The sequence below is a fragment of the Eumetopias jubatus genome, unplaced genomic scaffold (assembly GCF_037043125.1).
Source record: "Eumetopias jubatus isolate StellerSeaLion01/CBP00866 unplaced genomic scaffold, mEumJub1_p1.0 scaffold_1, whole genome shotgun sequence".
Lineage (NCBI taxonomy): Eukaryota > Metazoa > Chordata > Mammalia > Carnivora > Otariidae > Eumetopias > Eumetopias jubatus.
Window position 1 is genome coordinate 18,939,810 of NW_028274807.1, and position 22,358 is coordinate 18,962,167.

Genomic DNA, 22,358 nt, shown 5'->3' on the forward strand with positions numbered 1-22,358 from the left:
AACATCTCATTGGGGAATTTTTCACATAGATCACTGAATTGGAAAGCAACTTGAATTATCCTTGTGGGGAAAGAGGAAAAACAGGAAAGAACAGCGTAATTAGACCTCAGCAGGCTAGATTCTGTTTCTAGTTACATAAGATATCATAGCAGGACATACAAGCAATGCAGAAAATGAGTGGTGGTTCTGGTCTGTTATCTTTGGTCTTTCAAAAATGGTAGCTCTTGAGTGTTAAGGGAACAACAAAAATGTGCATTGCTGCTTACCTAATGGAAATAGAAAAACAGTGCCTCCCAGATCTATATATTTTTGGCCTGAATTTCTAGTCCTTTATTTCCCGCTGGAGTCTGGAGACCTCTACAGCACTGTCTTGCATCATGGTCCAAGCTGACCCCGTGCATCTCCTTTCTTCACCATCCATTCTTCCTGATGTATCCCATTACCCTTGGTGACCTCTCTCTACCCAGTCACTCTAGCTCCACACATCAGCCTCATCCTGTCACTGGCCCCCTTCAGCCAGTCACCAGTTCTGCTGTGTTCGTTTCTCAAAGCTCTCACCACCCTCCCCCTCCTTGGCCAGGCTTCTGGAGAGCCTTCTCCCATGCCCACTTGTGACTCCCCCATCTGTCTGTCCTTCGTACTTCTGCCAGCTCAGACTTACTGAAATACAGCTAATTTTGCTGCTCTTCTGTTAAAGTTTCTCTTCCAAGCTCTGAATCATTTAGAAGAATGAGGGCAAACACAAGGTCCTTTGTAATGTGTCTGCAGTTCACTCACTTCCCAGCGCCCGCTCCTGTCTCCCAGCTCCGCTGAGCTACCTGCCCTTCCTGCAGATGCATCCTGTATTTACAGGTGCTGGGTCCTGTCTCTGCAATGCCCCTTTGCCATGGTCTTCTCTGTCGATGTCTGTTCACTCATCGGTTCATAGTTCACCTGTTAATAACCTTCTCAATCCATCCCTCCCAAGCCCTGTTAACAGACATTTTTAAAAAACCCACTACAGTTAGTGTGCACCCCTCTGACATCATTGTTCTATGCTTCCTTACCTGTCCGGCTCTGCAGGTCAGCAGTTGGGACTTGACTAGGCATAGTACCTAATAAAGAATAGGTCTTCATAGGTTTCTTTCTTCTGATATAATAAACCCCAAGGAAAATATTGTATATGAAGAACAAATGATAACTTTTATTGACACCATTTTCCAAACCTTGCACCTGTAAAAGGGGGGACAAAAACCGTATTTGTCACACATAAATTTAAGCCATAGTCTAATAACAGCAGATAGGTATGATAGTTAGCATTTAAGGTGTGCTTCTGAGTGCTTGGCATATATTAATTGCTCACAGCATCTCCCGGGGCAGGAAATGTTATTATCCCATTTTAAAGATAAAGAAACTTAAGTCGCAGCAGGATAAGTCACTTGCCCGTGGTCACACCATAGCTGGCAGGCGGCTTCCAAAAATGTGCCTTTAATTCCCACAGTTTCCCACAGTTTCCCCTCTGCAGGTCTCTGTGAATAAGAATGGTGAGTGAACTGGAGTTTACCACAGTGTAATTTTTCCTCGAGAAAAGAGAGGATTTTCAAAACAGCTGTTACCAGTGATTTAGCCTAAAAAGGAATGCGCTTCCCCGTTCCTTTTAGGGCCCTGCACCTTCTACATTTGTTGCATTGTAACATGCGGTGTCAGCATTTGATATTTTAACTCTACAAATTTCTCAGGCAGCAACTACAGATACTTTAAAAAAGAAACTCAATAAGCCAGGGAAGCTGGCTTGCTGGAAGAGGAAGAAAGTTGGCTCACTCCTGGAAAATGAACTAAAAGTTCTACCTCTCCTGAGCATGCCTTTCCTATACATCTGGCTGATCCAAGACTCCATCGTAGTAGCAGACTATGCTTGTCTTTACTTTTTGTCTTCATCTTTACCCTACAATTTAAAATACTTGTGGGGCGCCTGGGTGGCTCAGTCAGTTAAGCGGCTGCCTTCGGCTCAGGTCATGATCCCAGGGTCCCGGGATCGAGTTCCGAGCTGGGCTCCCTGCTCCGCGGGGAGCCTGCTTCTCCCTCTCCCTCTGCCCCTGGCCCTTCTCGTGCTCTCTCTCCCGTTCACTCTCTCTCTCTCAAATAAATAAAATCTTTAAAAAACATAAAATACTTGTTTCAGGCTCTAAGAACAAAGGGGCAAGGGAAGCCTTGGGCTTGTTTTAAGGATAAATGGCATTTCGTACCACCTGCGGATGGGGGCAGATATATCTATGGGACCCTACCTGAGACTCTGGGGCCAGACAAGGTGTAGCCACAGTTTCTTGCAGTGTGCTAGGAGGGGGAGCAGAGTTCTAGGTAGAACCACTTGTTTTCTCACAAGAGAGAAGAGGGAAGCCCACAGAAACAGGCAGGTTGCTTCCCTTCTTTGTAAGGACAGGGTCCTTCACAAGGTGTCCCCAAAAGAAAGAGGAGGTTGCTGTCTTGCTTTGTGGCTTTTCTAGAGAGCTTTGCAGCCATTTTGTACACAGACCATCTATAGCTTTATTTTAGTCCCTGTGTGTGTAGACACAGCGGAAAATGACGGTAGGCACATTTTGTGTGCTGAAATGACACCTATTCAGGGCATTGTTCTCCTGTTATTCTCTTTAAATACTGTATCAGACCTCCCAACTACCCATTCCAGAATACCTTATCCAGCCTTCCTGCTTCCATATTTTTCCATAGTACTTGTCACCTGTAACATGCTTGGACATCTCTGCCTTGGTTTCTTATATTGTCACCTCTCCCCCCAATAGACGAGAAGTGCCAGGAAGTCAGGCAGTTTTGTCTCTTTCATTCCCAGAGATAACAGAAGTTAGATAGTCAGAAGCGCCCTGACTACTCGGTATGATGAGCTTTCTCATCTGGAAATCTGAGTGTGGAACAGACCCCTTAGAACCTGGTTCACACTTAAATATGGTAAAATGGCTAAAGAACACATATCTCCAGCTCTTCACCCAAAATGTATACAGATCACCTGTACGTAGCAACTGTCAAATCTTTAGGTATGAGGAATGTGCTCAAAAGTTTTCTGGTGTAGCATCTGATTAACCAAGATTGGGTTTCACTTATCAAGAGCTTTAAATGACTCTGAAAGTTTTTATCACCTCAGGTGCTTCTCCTTAATCCTAGTTGGTTCATAAAGCTGTCGGGAAAAAAAAGGTGCTTTTGATTATATATAGCTTTTCATGCCTCCAAGATAGTCTTTAAAAAAGCAATTTAGCTTTTTACTATAATTATATGCTAAACAATATTTTCTCCAACTCTTGCCAGAATATCATTTTCCCCCTTTCAGCAGACTTTTTATGATTTAAAGTTCGAGCAGCAAATACACTGCATACTTCTACATCTTTAAAACCTAAGAACATTTTTCTGCAGAGCTCAAACGATACCATCTCACCCACAAAATTAACAATAATTTTTTAATATTCTCAGATGTGGAGTCCATCGTCAGATTATCCCTGGGACACAGAAATAGCCTTCACAGCTCATTTTTCTACCCCGGATTCTATCCAGTATCAACCCCAGCATCTTACATCCTTAACGCTCGGGATTTCGAACAGCCCTTTTTCTCTCCCGACATCAGCATGCTGAAGAAGCCATGGCGGTTTTCTATGACCTCTTCTCCAACCTTTGATTTGTCTCATGTCTTAGGGCTAGTACTTAGATTGTTTTTTTTCTATTGCTGGAATATTATTTTTTTTTTAAGTTTTTATTTGAGAGAGAACAAGTGAGTGTGCAAGGGGGAGGGGCAGAAGGCGAAGCGGACTCCCCCCTGAGCAGGGAGGACTTGATCCTAGGACCTGAGCCAAAGGCAGACACTCAACTGACTGAGCCACCCAGGCGGCCCTGGAATGTTCTTATTATGAGTACGTAGTGAGATGGTGGAGAAAAGAGAAATTGTCTCATATTCTACCCAGGTGCTACTAGTTTACACCAGGGCTTGGGTTGCTCTTCTTTGCTTACTTCAGCCTCGTACTTCAGAATTTGACTAAATCAAACAGGGCAGAGCCGATAGGCCAGTCTGAAGAGAAGTTGATTTCATGCTAAAGCACTGTTTTTGTAATTTTCCTTCAATTCTCTCTCATGCCTGGCACCATTTAGTGAATGCCATTAGTTTTATTCTTAGTATTGGCAAAAACCTGAGTAGCCAGTACACTCATGAATTCAATACTGGATTCTGTAGTAGTAGTCTATTAATATCATTGTGCCATGTGGTACCAGAATTCTGAAAATATAGTCTGGTACGGGATTTTTTTTTTTAACTTTAAAGATGAAGTAATTTTATATACTCTTAAAATCTTTCCTAGGACTACCTGACATCTGACCCTTTTATGTTTTCTCATAAAGAAGAAAATCAAACTGTATGCAGTTGTCATAGAAGACACCAATTCAGAATGTTCTGGAAGAATATCTCAGTGGTATTTAGTCCAGTTGTTCATTCATTTAACATGTATTTTTTAAGCTATTTTACTTTTTTGAGCTATTTTCAATAGCTATAATTTGAGCTATTCTCTGTGTCACGTCCTGGGCACGTAGTGCATGTGACCTTTGCTTTATTACATTTTAGTGGTACTCGTGGTAGGTCAGGTGCTGTTCTAAGTGCATTACAGATATTAACCCAGTTTATGTCTCATCATACCACTATGAATGGAAGTAGCCCCTGTAAAGTGTGCCATTTTATAGAGGAAGAGACAAGAGGCACAGAGAGGTTAACTAACTTGCTCAGGGTCACAGAGCCAGGATTTAAGTCCAGGCAGGCTGGCCCCAGAGTTCATACTTTTAACCACTCCACCATGCTGCAAGATATCCTGTCTCCTTGGACCTTGTGTTCTGCTGGCTCCTAAGGAGGCGAGAAGCAGGGGTCATTGTTGTTTCTGCTTTGGAATTTTAGAACTTGGACATCCTAGAGACCTTTCACTTTGTTTTGTTCGATCTCATTTCAAATCAGGACAAAGCACAGTCGTATGTTCTTTCCATGCCCACCTCACCCCATAGTCCACCTTCTATGCAAGGAGTCAGCACACTTTCTATAAAGGGCCAGATAAGAAGCATTTTAGGCTCTGCAGGCCACATACCACCTCTGTTACGTATCTTTTTTTTTTTCTTGTCATAATCCTTTAAAAATGTAAAAACTACTCTTAGCTTCTAGGGTGTGTCAAAATAAACCATGAGCCATCCATCCTATCCATGCCACTGATCATTTGTCCTTCTTTGGTTACTCTTTGTTCTTGTCAGCTGACTCCGTTTCAGACTCTTAGGTTTTCCTCCCTGCTACCACAGGGTCTTTGCATATGTTCTGCCTACCCTGTCTTGTGGAGAGTGCTCTTGAGCCCCCAGACCTCATGAACCTTGGCCTTCTGTAGGTCACATTGCAGTCATCCTTTCCTATGGATGTCTTGCTGTACACCCAGGTCTGGTCAGATCTTACTCTTTTGGGTTTCCTAGCCTTCAAAATTGTTATCACTGTAGTACTGTCATATTTATTGGACAGTGATGTCATTGTCCTTTTGATAGCCCCATGAGCTACCCTTGCTCCCCAGTGTGTTTCTCCCAAAGCAATGTCCCAGCTTCTACTCTTGAATCCCTAGAGTCTGCTCTCCACTCAGTAACCAGAACCATCTTTAAAACTTAAATCTGATGGAGTCATTTTTGTTGCACATGAATAAACTTGCTGTTTCTTAACCAACGTGGACTTACGGGGTCATGCCCTTCCTGTCTGTCTCTACCGCCTTACCTTATACCTCTCCCCCTCATCCACTGCCCCCTAAGCTCACTGGCTTTCTCTTTATCATCTTTTCCTCAGGCCAGGACCTTTGCACTTGCTCTTCCTCCTGCCCCAACCAGCGCCCCCACCCGGACTCTTTCCGCCTTCTGTGTCTTGATGGCCTTCCCCTGACCATCCTCTTTGAAATGCTGCCCCCATTCCCGCCCCACATATCTGTTATAGTCACCGGTTAATACATTAGCCCCCTTTCCTTTCTCTGTATACTTTTGACTTTTTTTTCTTTTTTATTAGTTCATAATTGTGCCTCCCACTAAAATACATGTTCCAGGAAAGTAGAGGCTCTGGCCTGCTCACAAATCCACCATCAGTCTCTGGACTAGCACCTGGCACTTGGCGAAATCACCATAAACATTGTTGGTTGAATGTCTAATGGTATGTGGCATAGAGAGGCTCTTAATAGAATGGCTCAGTCGGGTCCTGGCATCAAGTCCCACTTCGGGCTCCCTGCTCAAGAAAAAGAATGGCTCAGTGGGTAGGTAAATTAATGCATGACCCTTTTTTTGCTCGTTAACAATTGGCACACATTTGTTTCAACTCAAATACTTCACTATCCATTGACTAAAGAAAAAATATCTTGAATCCTTGATCTCTGCAGTTTAGCATACCCCACTATTAAAATTCAGTGCCTCGTTGAATTCTGTTATAGTCAAGCTTATGTAATTTGTTATTCCTGATTGTGCATTATGTGGATATCCCTCCCTCATCCTCATACCTGCCTTTCACGGCCTACCAGCTCAGACACTTCTAGCTCACCAGAATCACTTTCCCCTTTGAATTTCTAAAACATGTAGTAGGCAGTATGTCTGTTACTCATGTAGTAATCAGAGTAGATTCTCTTGCCCAGAAGAGACATTCCGATTAAATATGTGACAATGATGATACATTCTCGTTTCAGACTTAGGTTGTCTGGCTCTCATCCTTGATGCCTGAGTCATGAATTTTGGCTGTCTCAGTTTTGCCCTTCCTTCCCTGAAGCAGGAGTCCAGCCATCTGCAAGGGACGCTTATAGCTGCAAATACCCGAACCCCCAGTCAGTAGTGGTGGGGAGCCCCGGGCTGGTGCAGTGCTGTTGGAGACGTGGCCTTTTTGTATCTTTCCACCCCACTCCCCTTATCAGCTTCTGCATCTGGATGTTTATCCACTAACCATTGACAGGTGGCCGTTGCCCTGCCGGGGAGAAAGTAGATAGAAGGGCAAAGGGGCAGAAGCGCCCTGACGACTCGGTATGATGAGCCTTCTCATCTGGAAAGTGAAGCCTTCCTAGAAACCCCACCTAGAGGTCCAGGCAGATGTCTGCTGGCATCCGATTATCCAGAGACCCAGCAATCACTTTGGCCTTCGCTGTCTGCAAGGGAGACAGGGCATGAAATGTTTGCCTTCCTATTTTCTCTGGTCGAAGAAGGGATGGGGGAAAGGAGTTAGGTATGGCTTTGGGGTAGCTTACCAACAATTTCTGCCACAGTGTGTTTCTCAGGAGAGAAGACTAATCAAATTCTCAGAGATTCTTTAAATGAAAAATTAACAATACCTACTAACTGAGGAATGTCATCAAAACAACTATCCTGAAACTCAGTAGACTACTAAAGAGAAATCTGTGGGGGTCTGTTTTTATATATTATTTACCTGTAGGCAGGAGAGATTCTAATAGTACAACATTAAAGGTAGGTAACTTTTTTTTTTTTTTTTTTTTTTTAGTAATCAGCATATGGTGGATTGAATCCTATATGAACCTCAGGTTCAAATTCATTTATAAAGTATCTGTATTTAATGAATTAATTAACTTGGAGAATTAATTATTTAACCAGTTCAGCCTAGTTAGTGAGGCCATGGTTGAAGGAGCCATATATATGTATATACATTATGTGTGTATACATGTATAGGTGTATATTTACACATATGTACATCTATATATATTCATGTATATCTATATATACGTAATTGTTTATAGTCCCTTCAGGTAGTGAAAGATTTTCACTAATGAAAAGATTATATATGTTATTCTATGTAATTATTATATATAATTATATATATACTTTATTATATCTACATACCGTTATTATTGTTGTTGTTATTATATATTATTATTTGCCTTCTACCTTCATAATTTGTGCTCTCACGGGATTGGGGGTTTGGAGTGCAGGTGTTTTGGGTTTTTTTTTTGGTGTGTGTTTTTTTTTTTTTTTTCAGATTTGGAGTCCCGGAAAATACAGTTTTATCAATTAAGCAGCTCTTTTTCTCGCTCAGTTGTGAGACTGTTAAGGAAGAATGGGGCAGCACAGTAGCAGCATTCTCTCCCCTTTCACCCCTCGTTCCTGAACTGTAACTTACGTAAAGAGAAGTGCACCTAACACAGTAGCCAGCCCAATGATGGGTTTTCAAAACTGAACGCACACCCGAGAGCGGCCCCCAGACCCCAGTGCTGCCTGGCCGGCCCCCCCAGAGGCCTCTGTCCCGTTCTCCTGCCACTCACAGATCCCACCCCCCACCCCCCGCCGAAGGGCAGCACCACCTGTGAGCTCCGGCGGCAGCAGGGAGGGCTGCCTGTTCTCGCAGTGTGTATAAATGGCATGAGGCCGTGTGTCCAGTTGTATGTTTGACTCCTAACAGTGCCTTTAGGTGGGAGAGACACTGGCTTTTTCTTACTTAGCTCCGCGCCTCTTGAATCTTTTACTTGGAACCCTGAAGAATAAGCTTCCATTCTTTTATCTTTTCTCACGTTTTCTGACAACTTCTAATTTTCCTAATTTCACAGCAGTATTTTGGATCGTGCTTTCTCCTGGAACACACTGAGTCTTCAGCCATTGTACCCTCCAGGTTAAACTCTGGGAGCACCAAGAACTGGGGCAGAGAGGGGAAAACAGCCTGTTTACCTTTTGAAAAATTTGCTTTATCTTCTCTCTCTATTCCTGACTCTGGGAGACGCTTTCTTCCCCTTTCTAGTTCAATAAACATACATGTGTCTGAGCATCTTCCTGTTGAGACTTGCCCCTCTGGTCCTGGGTTGGTCTTGCATTTTGGGACTTGAAAGCTATTCTGTTTCATCTCCCCCATCACCGTGGTGTTCGGGTCCTGTGCGTGTCCAATTCACATAAACCACGGGGATCACAGCATTCTGGATGTTGCTTCCTCTCCTTTGTCCTACAGAGGGGCAACGGAAAGTCAGTTTTAGCAGTTGCTATGAAAGAGTAAATACAGCTCTTTTAGAGAATGCAAATAGTGAATTGTTTTGTGTGACTTAAACAAAAAGGAATTAAAACTGGTATGTGAATCAAATCTTTCCCTATCTGAAGGGAACATCAGGGAGGCAATGGCAACTAGAATCTGTCAAGGTCAGCCTTTATCTAGAAATACAAGGAGAGTCACCTTTGTGATGGAGCATATCCTTCATCAGAGTAAGCTCTTGAGTGCTGACACATAAAATTTCATTATCAGTGATTTATTTCCTCCTAGAAATGTCCCTTTGACCCTTTAACCTTCTTATTAAAGTCAGATATTCCTGAGGATGATCAGGATTTTCCCCTCATCCTTTAGAAGTGTTTCTCATTATTGGACTTCAAAGACCATAAAAGCTGTCTCCTATCAATTGACAGACACTAAGACGTGTGAATGTGATATGAATATTCCACCGTGTTACCAAGGGATTGTTTTATTGTGAGTTCTTTGATTATTTACAAGGAAATTACTTTATGACACCCAGCCTCACACGTCCATCAACTGGCCCCTCGTTGGCGTTTTCTTGCACTGCGAGCAACTTTCCAAAACCAGCTCACCGGAGTCACATCTCAGAACAAAGCTGCCCAGCAGTTGAAGAGTTGGTGGAAAAGTCCGATTTTTCTCCCCTTTCCTGTGTTCCCTGCTATCCGTGAAAGCTGCAGTTGGCAGCGTGATGCTGGTGTGTTTGGCATTCTGTGGGAAGATGCAGCATCGTTACAAACATAACTGCATGTTGCTGATTTAATTGTGTCCAAATAGATCATTAAATTCCACAAATCAAAGCCATGGTAATAAGAACTGGACCTGAGTTCTCTTAAGCCAAGTAATTTAATTCCTCAGCCAGTTGAACTGTTATGTATCTCTGTTCCTTGTTATTATGCTAGTAAATTGCTCAGGCAGATGCAGTGATGGATGATGAGTGTATATTTCACTCTTTTCTTTTTTTTTTTTTGTGGCTAGACACATGCTAGGATGCCGATCACTTGAAACACAGCTCTTCTCACAAGCATGTTTTCTGTTTGGAGCCTTAGGTGCAACAGTCAGGTCATAACAGGGGAGGTTGAGGGAGATTCCCGGGGGTACCCACAGTCCTGTCTTGACTGTCGCACCTGGAAGCACAGTGCTGTCTTCTCCCCAGATCACATAGATCACATACTGGGACCCACAAAACAACGGGCATGCACGCTTCATGGCTTCAGGAGAATACTGGTTTGGTTTGATTTTTCTTCCTGGCTTTACCTCAGTTTTCTACGTAATTTAGAGAATCGAATAGTACTGGTACCTGTAATTTGACTGAATACAGAAGAAAGTAAATTGGCTGGTGGGACAGTAGTACAACATTGAGATTCTCTAGAAAAATGAGGCAGGATACTGAGTAAAATTTGGAGCATCTAAGTGAGCAGCTGTTAAGTTCAGAATTCTTTGGAATTGTTGCCTCGGTTAGACTTCTGTGCAGGAATTCAGGTAATCAAGAAATAACGACGGCACCCCATTTATCTTGAAGCAGATAAAGGCTTATACCATCTGATGATCAGTGGCAACATTTTCCCTTTTTGCCTTTTTCTTCTTGGTCTTATATGGAAATGTTAGAATAACTGGTTAGGGTCTTCTGTATTACACTTCGTTTATTAACACACTAATAAATTATGATTAATGTTATTCTGCTTAGTAAGTTCCTTTTTCTCTAGCCACATGCTTCAGCTTCTTTGGAGGTGTTCATTTATTATCCTTGCATCATATTTAATCAGAATTAGAAAGGTGTTCCACTTGGCAGGTGGGACACATTTCTATAGAACATCTATAAAATTTCCTTAAATTATGGGTTAATCCGATTACAGGAATTCCTTCTAGTGCTGTATTCCATCTCCTTACATAGCTTTTTCTTTTTCATCCACAAAATTACTCGTGGCTGTCCTTCTGGCTCCGTTTGTGGGAGCCTCTTTTGCCTTCTTCCTTTCTGTCTTCCCACACCATGGAATCCTACTGTTCCCGTTCCCTAACGTGTTTGAAATCTGACTTCCTATACACTGCCCAACGAGCTTCTCCTTCTAGGCAAGAGTCAGCCACAGGGTAATAATTCCCCCCCTGTTTCTTTTTTTCTGGGCAAACCTGTCAGCATGGCAGCCCTCAGTCTTACTCCTGTGATGCTTCTTGTCAGGTGAGACCCGTGGCAGAGGCTCTGGTACGTTGCAGGCTTCCACCACATCTAGATCTTTTGTCATTATTGTTTCTGTGATCTGAGCAAGGATGCAACATGTATTTCTCCTGTCTGGCCAGATGGCGTGTGATAAATACTTCTGCTGTTTAACACGTTCCTGTCCTCATTTATCATCTTTCAGATGCTCTTGACCATGTCTGCACTGCAGGTACACTATTTCCACAAGGCTATCTTACTAGGGCTTTCTCATTTTGTTCCAGACATACCCCTCTTCCTCTGTCCACGTGTGCTGATTTATTACTCACCACTGTGCATCAGTATCTACATATTTAATGCCCTACGTATTACTTCTGATCCCCTTCCCAATTGTACTGTGATTGACTGACTATCTGATACCATTCTTCTCCGTATTACATATTCTAGCAGTTCTCAGAATATCACCCCCTGACTTTCAGCATCAGTATCACCCAGGAAGTTATTAGAAATACAAATTCTCAGGCCCCATCCTAGACCCACTGATTCAGAAACCCGGGGGGATGGTGCCCAGTGCTCTGTGTTTCAGGAACCCTTCCAAGTGATTCTGGTAGTCGCTGACATTTGAGAAGCACTGAAATACTTAATATTATCCACAGTGTTTACTCAAGAAGCAAGAGTAGGGACCACAGCTGTATAGTTTCAGTAGGCATTCCTGACCACTGGGTAGTACAGATTTATTTACCCGAGTGTTTTCTTCCTCATCCATAGCCAGTTGAAACTTCGAATCGCAATAGTTGAACCAGTTTCCACCTTTACTAAACGAGTATCTGCCGTGCAGATGCTGTGTGGTATTTTCCGTATACATTATGAGGAGTCATCTGCACACAGCAAACTCAGTTTTGGGTAGCCTCCTTCCTCTATCCTGTTTAATAGGCTTTATTTCTTTAGAGCAGCTTTAGGTTTACAGAAAATTTGAGCAGGTGTCCCCCTCTCCCCCTTCTCTGGCCACCCCCACATTTCCTCTGTTGTTAACATTTTCATGAGAATGGTACATCTGGTCCAATATTGATACATTAGTTATTAGAGTTCACTTTTGTTTTGTACAGTTCTGTTGGTTTTGACAAATGCATGTGTCCCGTGTTCACTGTTAGAATATCGTACAGAGTAATTTCACTGCTCTACGAATCCCCTGTGCTCTGCCTATTCATCCCTCCCTTTTTTACCCCAACTCCCCAGGAACCAGTGATCTTTTTAATGGTCTCCATAATTTTTGCCTCTTCCAGAATAGCATATAATTGGAATCACAGTATACCCTTTTTGCAACTATGTAAACAAAGAAGGGGTAAAACACTATAGACTTGGGGTGCCTGGGTGCCTCAGTCGGTAAGCATCTGCCTTCGATGCAGGTCATGATCCCAGGGTCCTGGGATCGAGTCCTGCATCTGGTTTCCTGCTCAGTGGGGAGCCTGCTTCTCCCTCTCCCTATGCCCCTCCGCTCGTGCTCTCTCTTTCACTCGCTCTCTCTCTCTCAAATAAATAAAATCTTAAGAAAAAAAAAAAAAAACAGAACACTAGATCTGCTGAGCTGGGATTCCTACTTTGACCTGCCGGCTTCAAGTCTCGTGCATGTGTTTTCTTTGATGCCACATTCCCTCTCGAATTGCCAAAAGCCTTTGCTGTTGGTTCCCCTCCCCCTTTCCTGAAATTTGTTTAAATGACTATTACTGTTATTTTTATTTCCTGCTCCAGCGAAGACAAAGTGGTGGAAGTAGCAGAGGAGGAGGAAGTGGCTGATGTTGAGGAAGAAGCAGCCGAGGGCGTCGAGGATGGTGAGGTTGGTGAGGAGGTAGAGGAAGAGGCAGAAGAACCCTATGAAGAGGCCCCGGAGAGGACCACCAGCATCGCCACAACCACCACCACCACCACGGAGTCCGTGGAAGAGGTGGTCCGAGGTAACTCACTATTGACTTGGATCTCCTCTGTTAGGGAAAACGGAAAGCATCATACCAGAGTTTGAAATTTCTCTCCAGCCTACCACCACGGCCTTCCCCCACCAGAAATAAAATTCAGAGTCTCAAGTCTTAATGCTTGTTAAACTCTCTTGGGTCTAACAAGCCGTCCAACAGTTCATTTCAAATAATGTGACATCCTGATTTACAGCCTGTTCTGTGCCTTGTGTTGTATGCTGCTTGGCACGTCCCACCTGGTTCTGCAAACCCCCCCCTGCCCAGCTGCCGTCTCTTCTGGCAGAGGCCGGGTTAGGTGACCTCCTTGGTATGCCCCTGGCCGTGGAATACGTATTCCTTACACTCTTACTACCTGTTGACTCTTTTGCCACCTGGACTATGAGCTCCTTGAAGGCAAGGACAGGCTTTTACTTAGCATCATGCAGAGGGCCTGCCTTGTAGAAGGTTTTAGATAAATCTTAGTGGAGATTTAGTGAATAGTTGGAATTAAATTTCATTACAGAAGAACGACATTTGGGGAGTTGTCACACTACTTTTTGCTGGGAAATTTAACTTGGATGACTTTTGTGTTGTCCTTACACAGTTTTACTGGGGGGAGTGGCAATGCTTTCTTTGAGAGGTAGATACAGTGTTAATATCTTCAGACTTTTTGTTTCTGTTTAAGTAATGGTCCTGTTGAGAATGTTGTGACGTGAATGAACTAACAGACTTCCTTTTTTGTCTCCATGAAATAAAAGCAAGCATTGAATTTACATTAAACAACCAAATGTTATTATAGCAGCTAGTGAACTGTTGGGTTGCATTTCTTAAAGGTTAGGCGTTTGTTTTGCAAATGGTGAAAGATGGTCATAGAATTAGACGGGGTGAATACAGATGGGTGGAGTTTTAATGTATTCAGATACTTTTAAAGTCTGTCCACGCATGTTACAATATTGTAAGTCCTCCTCTCACTTTTTATTAAGCTAAGACGAGTTCAGTTCTGTTGTTAAATTGGAGCTTAAAATGGGCTACTTTCTCCGGGCCTTAAGTAGATTTCTAATCATCACTGTACTATCTTCTTCCGTTCACTGCACTTTTTATACCTTCATTGAGGTATAATTTACATATGAAATGCACTCATTTTTAGTATATAAGTGTATAACGCAGAGGCTTTAATAAATTTACCAAATTATGTAACCATCATCATAATCCAGTCTTAGAACATTTCCATCATCCCAATGAGATTCCTCACACCCGTTCAGTTCATCTTTGTTCTCACCGCCTGCCCTAAGCAATAATCAGTCCGCTTTATGTCTCTACAGATTTGCCTTTTCTAGACATTTACTATAAGTGGCGTCATACGTGGTCTTCTGTGTCTGGCTCCTTTCACTTAAAACTAGTGTGTTTGAGGTTCTGTGTTTCTTTAACTTGTAGCTTTTAAAACCGAGATGATTCCGAGTTGAGCGCTCAGAGTTAACTTAAAAATTCTTTGAAAGAGTCACATATTCTTTACAAAATAGAGTAGAAGATAGACTGTTTAACTTTATCGTTCCCTATTTAATGAAAACTTCTTTTTGCATTCAGCACATAAAGGCTTGTGTAAGCAGGTATACATTTAAGTAGATGCACGTTTTGTTTGAGCCACGGTTTTTTTCAATACCCGAAGCATCCTTTCTCGGAATGTGTTTCATGTGCCCCTTAGGACCATCTGTGGTTAAATGAATTTGTTAGCTTCTATTTTCCTAGCAGGGAAAGGACAGATTTTTCAGAGCTTCTCTTCTTGAAAGCTCCAGGATGTGTGACTACTGATTACAGCAGCTAGTATTCTACAGTGGCTCTGAAGTTCTGGTGATCTCCATCAAGACAGCTGTTTACATCATCAACACCCACTTACTCAACACTCATTTCTGAAGCACCTTTTTAGTATAAGCCACTTTGCTGGGCTTAGTGGATCCTATGATGAGAACACACAGGAGAGCCGACCCTCATGGGTGTTCAAATCTAGTAGGAAATTTAAGTCAAAGAAACACAAAGTCATCTGTGTTTAAAAGTATGCGCCCAGAGCCTACTGCAAAGAGTAAGGGATCAGAGAAGGCTCTACAGAGGAGATGGCATCTGAATTAGAAGTACAAGGGCTCGTAGTAGGTCTACCAATAGATTTTATTCTAGCATTCTTTAGAGGCACTCAAGATGGCAACACAGGTTTGCCATAGGCAGGTACATGGCATGTTTCAGAGACAAGGTCAGTCCGATTTAAGCAAGAGCAGATGTCTTTAGATGACATAGTTACAGGAAAATTAGGTTGGGGCTAAAATGTGCAGAATTTCAATGCCAGGCTGGCAAAGTACGAGCATCAGCTGAGGGTGATCACTTCAGGACCTACCATGTGCTGAGGATTTTTCTGGTAGAAACAATGAAGAGATTTTATTATGATGTTACTGCTGTGAGTGGTTGGGTGAACAGGGACTATCATAATTAATGCAGTGTCATGAGAAAGTGCCACATAAACTTAGGCCAATATTCCAAACCAAGGCAGAGTTCTCTTGAGATAATACAGTCTTATGTTCTAAATAAGTCCAGTTCTTTTGCTTGAGTTTTTCTCTCAATGTGGCATTATTAGCTAAGCTAGAACATAGAGGAACATAAGTTTTTACAGTATTTTCTGTAGAAAGGCGAAGGCAATTAAAAGAAATTAAAAAAAAAAAATCTCCCAGCTAGAGAGTTGGGGTTTTTTTTTCGGGTTTTTGGTTTGTTTTGTTTTGTTTTGAAGACGCTAGCCCTAAAAGATAACAAGTTAATAATGTTGATGGCAAGAAGAGCAGTAACAGTGACCTTCTAAACACACCATGTGGTCATTTATGGTACCAACTGTTAATGCTAGAAATAGAAGAGCTTTTATTTATTTTTTTTTTAATTTATTTATTTGTCAGAGAGAGAGAGCACAAGCAGGGGGAGCGGCAGGCAGAGCAGGCAGAGGGAGAAGCAGGCTACTCACTGAGCAGGGAGCCCGATGCGGGACTCGATCCCAGGACCCCGGGATCATGACCTGAGCGGAAGGCAGATGCTTAACCGACTGGGCCACCCAAGTGTCTCTAGAAGAGCTTTTAATAGGAATCCATCCATCCCATGGACGACTCCTGAAATGGACAAAAGTGTAATTGAAGCAAGGCTTTCTGGGAAAGAAACATGTTATGGTGTGTTGGGTCCACGTCAGAGAGTTTTCTGTACCCCCAGCTAACTCTCCCCGGATGATGAAGCCCAGCAATGCCATACCCGATTGCTGACTTTGTAAGACTCGACTTGTAAGGAGCCTGCTCCCATGCTGAAAATAAAAATCAGAAGCGACTTGCAAAGAAGAGATATTGAAAAGAGGCTCACAATCTCGTTTTCAATGTTAACGTTTCAGTGCCCGAGAGAAAACGTGATTTACAGCCCTGCTTAATAAGAAAATTGTTTCTTCATTAGTAGCATATTGCTACTAATACCATTCTTTAATGTGCTTCATAACAAAAACTCAATCGTTCTATAACCTGTTTAAATTTGAAAGAAATAGGTAGAGGGAACGAAAGTATAGGACGTTCTGGCACAGTCATAAAATTTTCCGCTGTATTGTATTAGAATGAATGGTGCTGAAGTGGGAAGATATCAGTTCTCACTCTGTTACCAATTCCAGGGGGAAAAGTGAGCACCCTACTACAGCCATCTGGCTTTAGGATTTATTGGTTTTAGTACTTCAGGAAAACTTGGATATTGACCCAGTGGAATAAGCCAATACCAGTTTGAGTAAAACAACAGTATATTAGATTCTTCTAATTTTCTGTGATTTGAGAAGGGATAACACTTCATAACCCAAGATGTCAGGGCAGCTTCTGACTCAACCATGGATTCTAAACTCTGATTAAACTTTGGTATTATAATAAATGACATAATGTTTGATTTATTCTAGCCTGTTTTCTCCATCTAGAATTAGTCTGGTTTTTTTCTTCTGCTCATTTGTTCAGCAGATATTCACTGTGCCCCTGCTGATAGCCAGGCACTCCTCCTGTGGAAAGTGTCGTGGGGAGGCAGCTATGTTATGAGATGGACTTGCCTACCGCTCGAGGGCAGCTACTTCTATCTTTAATCCTTGTAACTGTGCCCTGTGGTAGAAATTTTATTTCTCCATTTACAGCTAAGGCCTGGAGAATTTTTTTTTTTTTTTTTTTTTAACTGTCCATGGTCACAAAGGTGGGAGGTGGTGAAGCCAGCATTCAGATCCAAATGGGCCAGGTTATTTCTACTTCATTAATGTCTACATTTTCTTTTTCCTTTTCCTTTTGTTTACAGATACATACTGGTTCAGTTTAACCTGTGCTCCCTGGTAGATGTGTATTCCTTTGCTGTAGTCATATATTCATCTTACTATTATCTCACACTGAGCCTTTCCTAAATTTTAGAATTGTTACTTAAATAATACTAATGATGATCAGGGGTCAGCAATCTATGACCATGGGCCATATATGGCCAGTCACCTGCTTTCTAATACAAAGGTTTTATTAGGAGACAACCAATCCCATTTGTTTACGTATTGTCCATAGCTGCTCTCTTGCTCCAGGGGCAGAATGGAGTAGTTGCAAGAGACACCGTAGGGCCTGCAAAGCTGGAAGTATTTACTATCTGGGTCCTTACAGAAAACCCCTGATATGAGTCATGAGAAAAATATTAGGAGGGGCACCTGGCTGGCTCAGTTATTTAAGCATCTGACTTTTGGTTGTGTCTCAGGTCATGATCTCAGGGTCATGAGACCGAGGCCCCAGACGACTCCAAGCTCAGCGGGGAGTCTGCTTGAGATTTTTTCCCTCTCCCTCTGCCACTCCCCCACCCATGTGCTTGCGCTCTCTCAAACAAATCTGAAAAAAAAGAAAAAAATATTAGGAAGTTTTTATATTTCAGATACTACCCTGCCAGGTTAATTTCATTAAAGTAGTTTTATTTTGTTTAGAGGCAGACTAGTCAAGTGTTCAAGAGAAAATTTTTGATGATTTTATGGCCTTGGGCTAGTTAAATAACCTTGGTTAAGTCTTTTTTCATGTGTGTGGTATAGATGCTGATAAGACGGTTCATGTTTTTTGAACAAATGTGTTAGCTGATCCATGTTTAGCATTTACTATAATGCCTGGCACATTGTAAGTGGTTTGTTTTAAAAGCGCAGGCTGCCCAGAATCAAATCCCGGCTCTGTCACCTAACCATGTAAATTTGCGTCAGTCAAATAACCTTGAAATCCCACTGCTTCCCTCTGTAAAGTGGGGTTTAATAATACTTACCTCATTTTAATCATTTGGTGAGGATCCAATGAAGTGTAATCTATGAGAAACACTTAACGCAGTTCCTGGTAGACAGTAAGTGTTCAATTAACCTATAGTGCTATGGTTGTCACGATTATAAGCATTATTCTGATTTTTCAGAGAACTAATGTTCACTACTAATTAGGAATGCCAAAGATAAACCAACAGATTGGTTTTTTTAATTATAAAAAACATAAAATGTGCTGTATCCATATCTATTGGTATAATAGAGGTAATATTTATACATGTTAAGAAAAACAACCTAACTCGGTTTCTTGGTTAAAATATTTTTTTATGAACATACATTGTATATTAAAATACCTGCAGTTAAATTTTATGTCTAGCTGAAAATTCAACCCAGATAATATTAAATGCTACTGCATTTCAAGATACTGTTTCATTTCTTGCGGGTATTTTGAACCTCTTGGAAGTTCATCTATTAAATGGACAGAGACTGACACAGGTAGCTCTTTAAGCATCGTATATGATGATGAAGTTAAAAAGTTTGATCTAATGTTGTTTGCCTTGGGCTAGATGACTGAACTCTGCAGAATGAAATTATTTCTCTTCTCCCTCTGGTAGTCATTAATCTGGGAGCAGCACCATGTGATTTACTGCTGAATGTTCCACCAACATCAACCAGACACTCTTAGGTTCTGGGTATTGCGCTGGTTCCTGGGGGCACAGGGATATGAATTAGGGTGGCTCTGTCATGTTGCTCCCAGCCATTCCTGCACACTCCCTCCTGGGGAGAGACACAAGTCTCTTCGACCTGGCTGCTAAGGCACTTCGACAGCACAGAGGAAGGAGAGTGCTCAGCCTCAGTTTTAACTAAGGCATTGATGAGAATTTGGCATATGAGTGATTTTCAGGAAGAATCGAGATTTGCCAGTTTATAGAGCACCAAAAGGAAGGAATTCGAAAACTGGCGTAAATAAATCAGAGTGGCTTGCACCGATCTCCAGGGTAGAGGAACCAAACCTTAGCCTAATTCTGACATCTCGTTGTTACCTGTCTGTAATGGATGTGGCACTTAACAAGGTGTCCTCTGATTCACTAATAGGATTCTTACTTATCATTCATATTTAACCTTTTACCAGGTTTGGGGAAAAACCGAGCATGACTTGGGAACATAAAATGTGCTCACATACTCTTGTTGAAGGCCTCATAACAGCGTGCTGCCCAAAAATGAAAATAAAGCTCCAGTTTGTATTTGGGAACAAGGCAAAGGGATAATGGCTCCTCCCTTTCGAAGAAGCCTTTCCCTCAGTATTACGACTAAGGGCCAATAAGATACACCTCTGTTCCTGGACCAGAATGTAGCATCCTTCCTAACGACGTTGAGAGAACCCATGTTGGTACTGGGCATAGGTGTGACAGGTGGCAGCCTGTTCTTGATGGTGCCCATGGCATGATAGCCATTGATGTTGAGGTGTTTGAAACACGCTTTGACAGAGACCGAGCATGGCATTGACCACTTCTTTTCAGGTAGCTGGATGGTGCCAATTCAGAAAGCCTAGTCAGGTAGTTTGCTTAAAATGTCAGAGTGAGGATGAGAGCCATATAAAAAATTGTGTGTATACATAAATAGTTTTCTATTTTTTAATAAATTTATTGATATAATTTGCATACCATAAAGTGCAGAAATCAGTGGTTTAGGATATTCCCAAAGATCTGCATGGCCGCATAGGAAATTATACTTTTGAACTTCATTTGCTTGATATTTTACATGGCTAGTAGTGCTCATGGCTTGTACTTTTCATGTTCCATTCCTACACTGTATGTTTCAAGACTCAGTGTTAGTAATGGGCATAATCAGCCAAAGGCATTTTAATGCAATTATGTCCAAATCTATAAAAATAAAAAATAATTTTATTCCAAGTCCAGAAACCAGTTTAAAAAAAAAAAATACTAGTCTTCCTCATGTTTTTCCCCAAATCCGTTGCTATTCAAAAAATGTACAAATGCCTCAGACACAACAATTGCATATATCTATACAACATGGAATTTGCAATTAAAAAAAAATCAAACATAATAAAAGAATCTAGAAAGTGAGAGAACAATTCATTATTCATTTAGACATCATGTCATTTTCAGAGGCATGCCATTTTCGCCAGTCCGTTTGCCTCACTGAGTAGGGGGTCCTGTGACAAGAGACCAGCTAAAATGGCAAGGTGGACACGCCCAGTCTCCCCCCCAAAAAGGTCATGAAAGAGCAGGATTGTCCTCCACGAAGGACTGGCATTATCTAGAAGCATCCTTTTTTGTTGGTGATAAAAGAAAGTAAATTTCAAGCCTCCTTCATTGCTTCTTTGTTTATTTCTCTAAATAAAAATAATAACTTTATTTCTGGTGTTCTGGCATGTTACAAGAACATTATCACTTAAATTCAGATTTCTGAGAAGTCTAAGTTTTCATAGACATGTATGTAAGAAAATGACTATGTTGGTATTGGATTTAAGGCACAAGTATTGAAACTGTCAAAGAAATATGTATGGCTAACTCTTAAAATTAAGTTTTTGAGATAGAGCATAATTGAGTCTTAATACCTCTACTAAAATATGTTGTATTCCTCTCTTGATAAGCCAAAAACCTGTGCTTCTTTTTTACTCATCCTTCCCCTCTGGTTGTTTCAGAAAGTGATTGAATCTTCCATATCTGGTTTCGACATTTCAGCTGCACGTAAAAGGGTTTATCACACTGCTTTCTTAAACCGTAATGTCCATTCAAGCCACTGAGGCAACTTGCTAAACATAGATTCAGAGAAAGACCTCTGGAATGGCTCCTGAGACCCAGGTATACTGGCCCTGTTGATCCATGGACTGCACTTTGAGGGGTAGTTTCTTGTAGCATTGCATGCCCTTCATAGCTTGCAGATGTAGGAGATTGAGACCCGGAATAAGAAACTGAAAGGGAAAGCCATCCTTATCTATGGTGGGGGTGTTCTTAATATATTATCAAATGTCACCAAGTGTGAAAGAACCCTGATGTGTCTTCCCACTGAGCAATTTTGTAAAAATTCAGCTCTCAAGACCAAGCAAATTAGAAGACTCTTACTGTCTTCCTACAAATGCAATTGTGACTAGTTTCACTTGTGCCTTTATAATTCCTCTCATTGGTGCAGTGTAGATAACTCCTGCTATCCTCTAAAAGGTGATTATACAGGAATTTTGTGAGCCACAACCAGTGATATCTTGAAATACCAATGGCGGGAGTATTTACACCATGTTAATCATTGAACATTATAAATCACACTCCCCGCCCCCGGAGATAATCAGTTTCCCAGTATACCCTGCCTCTCCGTCACTAAGAAAAATCACTTTGCTTTATTTCCAGCAGAGGACATGACCTCTTCTTATCTTATGCAGAGTTCGGAGCTTCTTACAATACTGTGTTGCTCTAACCACACAGCTCCGTGAAAAACAAGTTTATTCCCATAACAAACAGGAAACAAAGAAATCAGAAAAAGTCATAATGGTGCCCTTTTGTGGATGCGGCCAGCACCGCCACCACGGGAGTTACCCATGAGTCTAAATCCTTACAAGTGGATCTCCTTCGGGTGGCATTTTATGAAGACTTTTTCATCATGGGGAGATGTGAGAATTGGGTCAGGTATAATTGGAATGACAGATGTATGAGATAGCCTCAGAGAATCAACACAATTCAGTTAACAGTCTAGCCAACTACAGATACCTTCTAGAGACTTCCCTGACACCCGTCATTTCTTACTGAGTCAGTGATTTCATGACCACGCACAGCTGTTCCCATCACTTGTTTACATAGTCCAAACCATATTTGGGGCTTAAGTGAGATTTGTTACAAGACATTTGGTCCAAGCTTGTTTACCTATTTGTATATGCCTTTATTTCATGAAAAACGATTACTGGATAATAAATATCTGGTCATTTATTGCCCTGATCAGAATTATTTT

At 41.7% G+C, this 22,358-nt stretch overlaps 1 protein-coding gene across 6 annotated transcripts in view; it reads left to right on the forward strand.

Moving 5' to 3' along the window:
- Positions 1-22,358, forward strand: part of APP (amyloid beta precursor protein) — a 262,737-nt gene that overhangs the window by 134,189 nt on the left and 106,190 nt on the right. For all 6 annotated transcript variants that reach the window (XM_028115529.2, XM_028115501.2, XM_088024143.1 and 3 more), the window contains exon 6: positions 12,906-13,108. In XM_028115529.2, the coding sequence (XP_027971330.1) occupies positions 12,906-13,108 (203 nt within the window). The remainder of the gene's footprint in view (positions 1-12,905; positions 13,109-22,358) is intronic.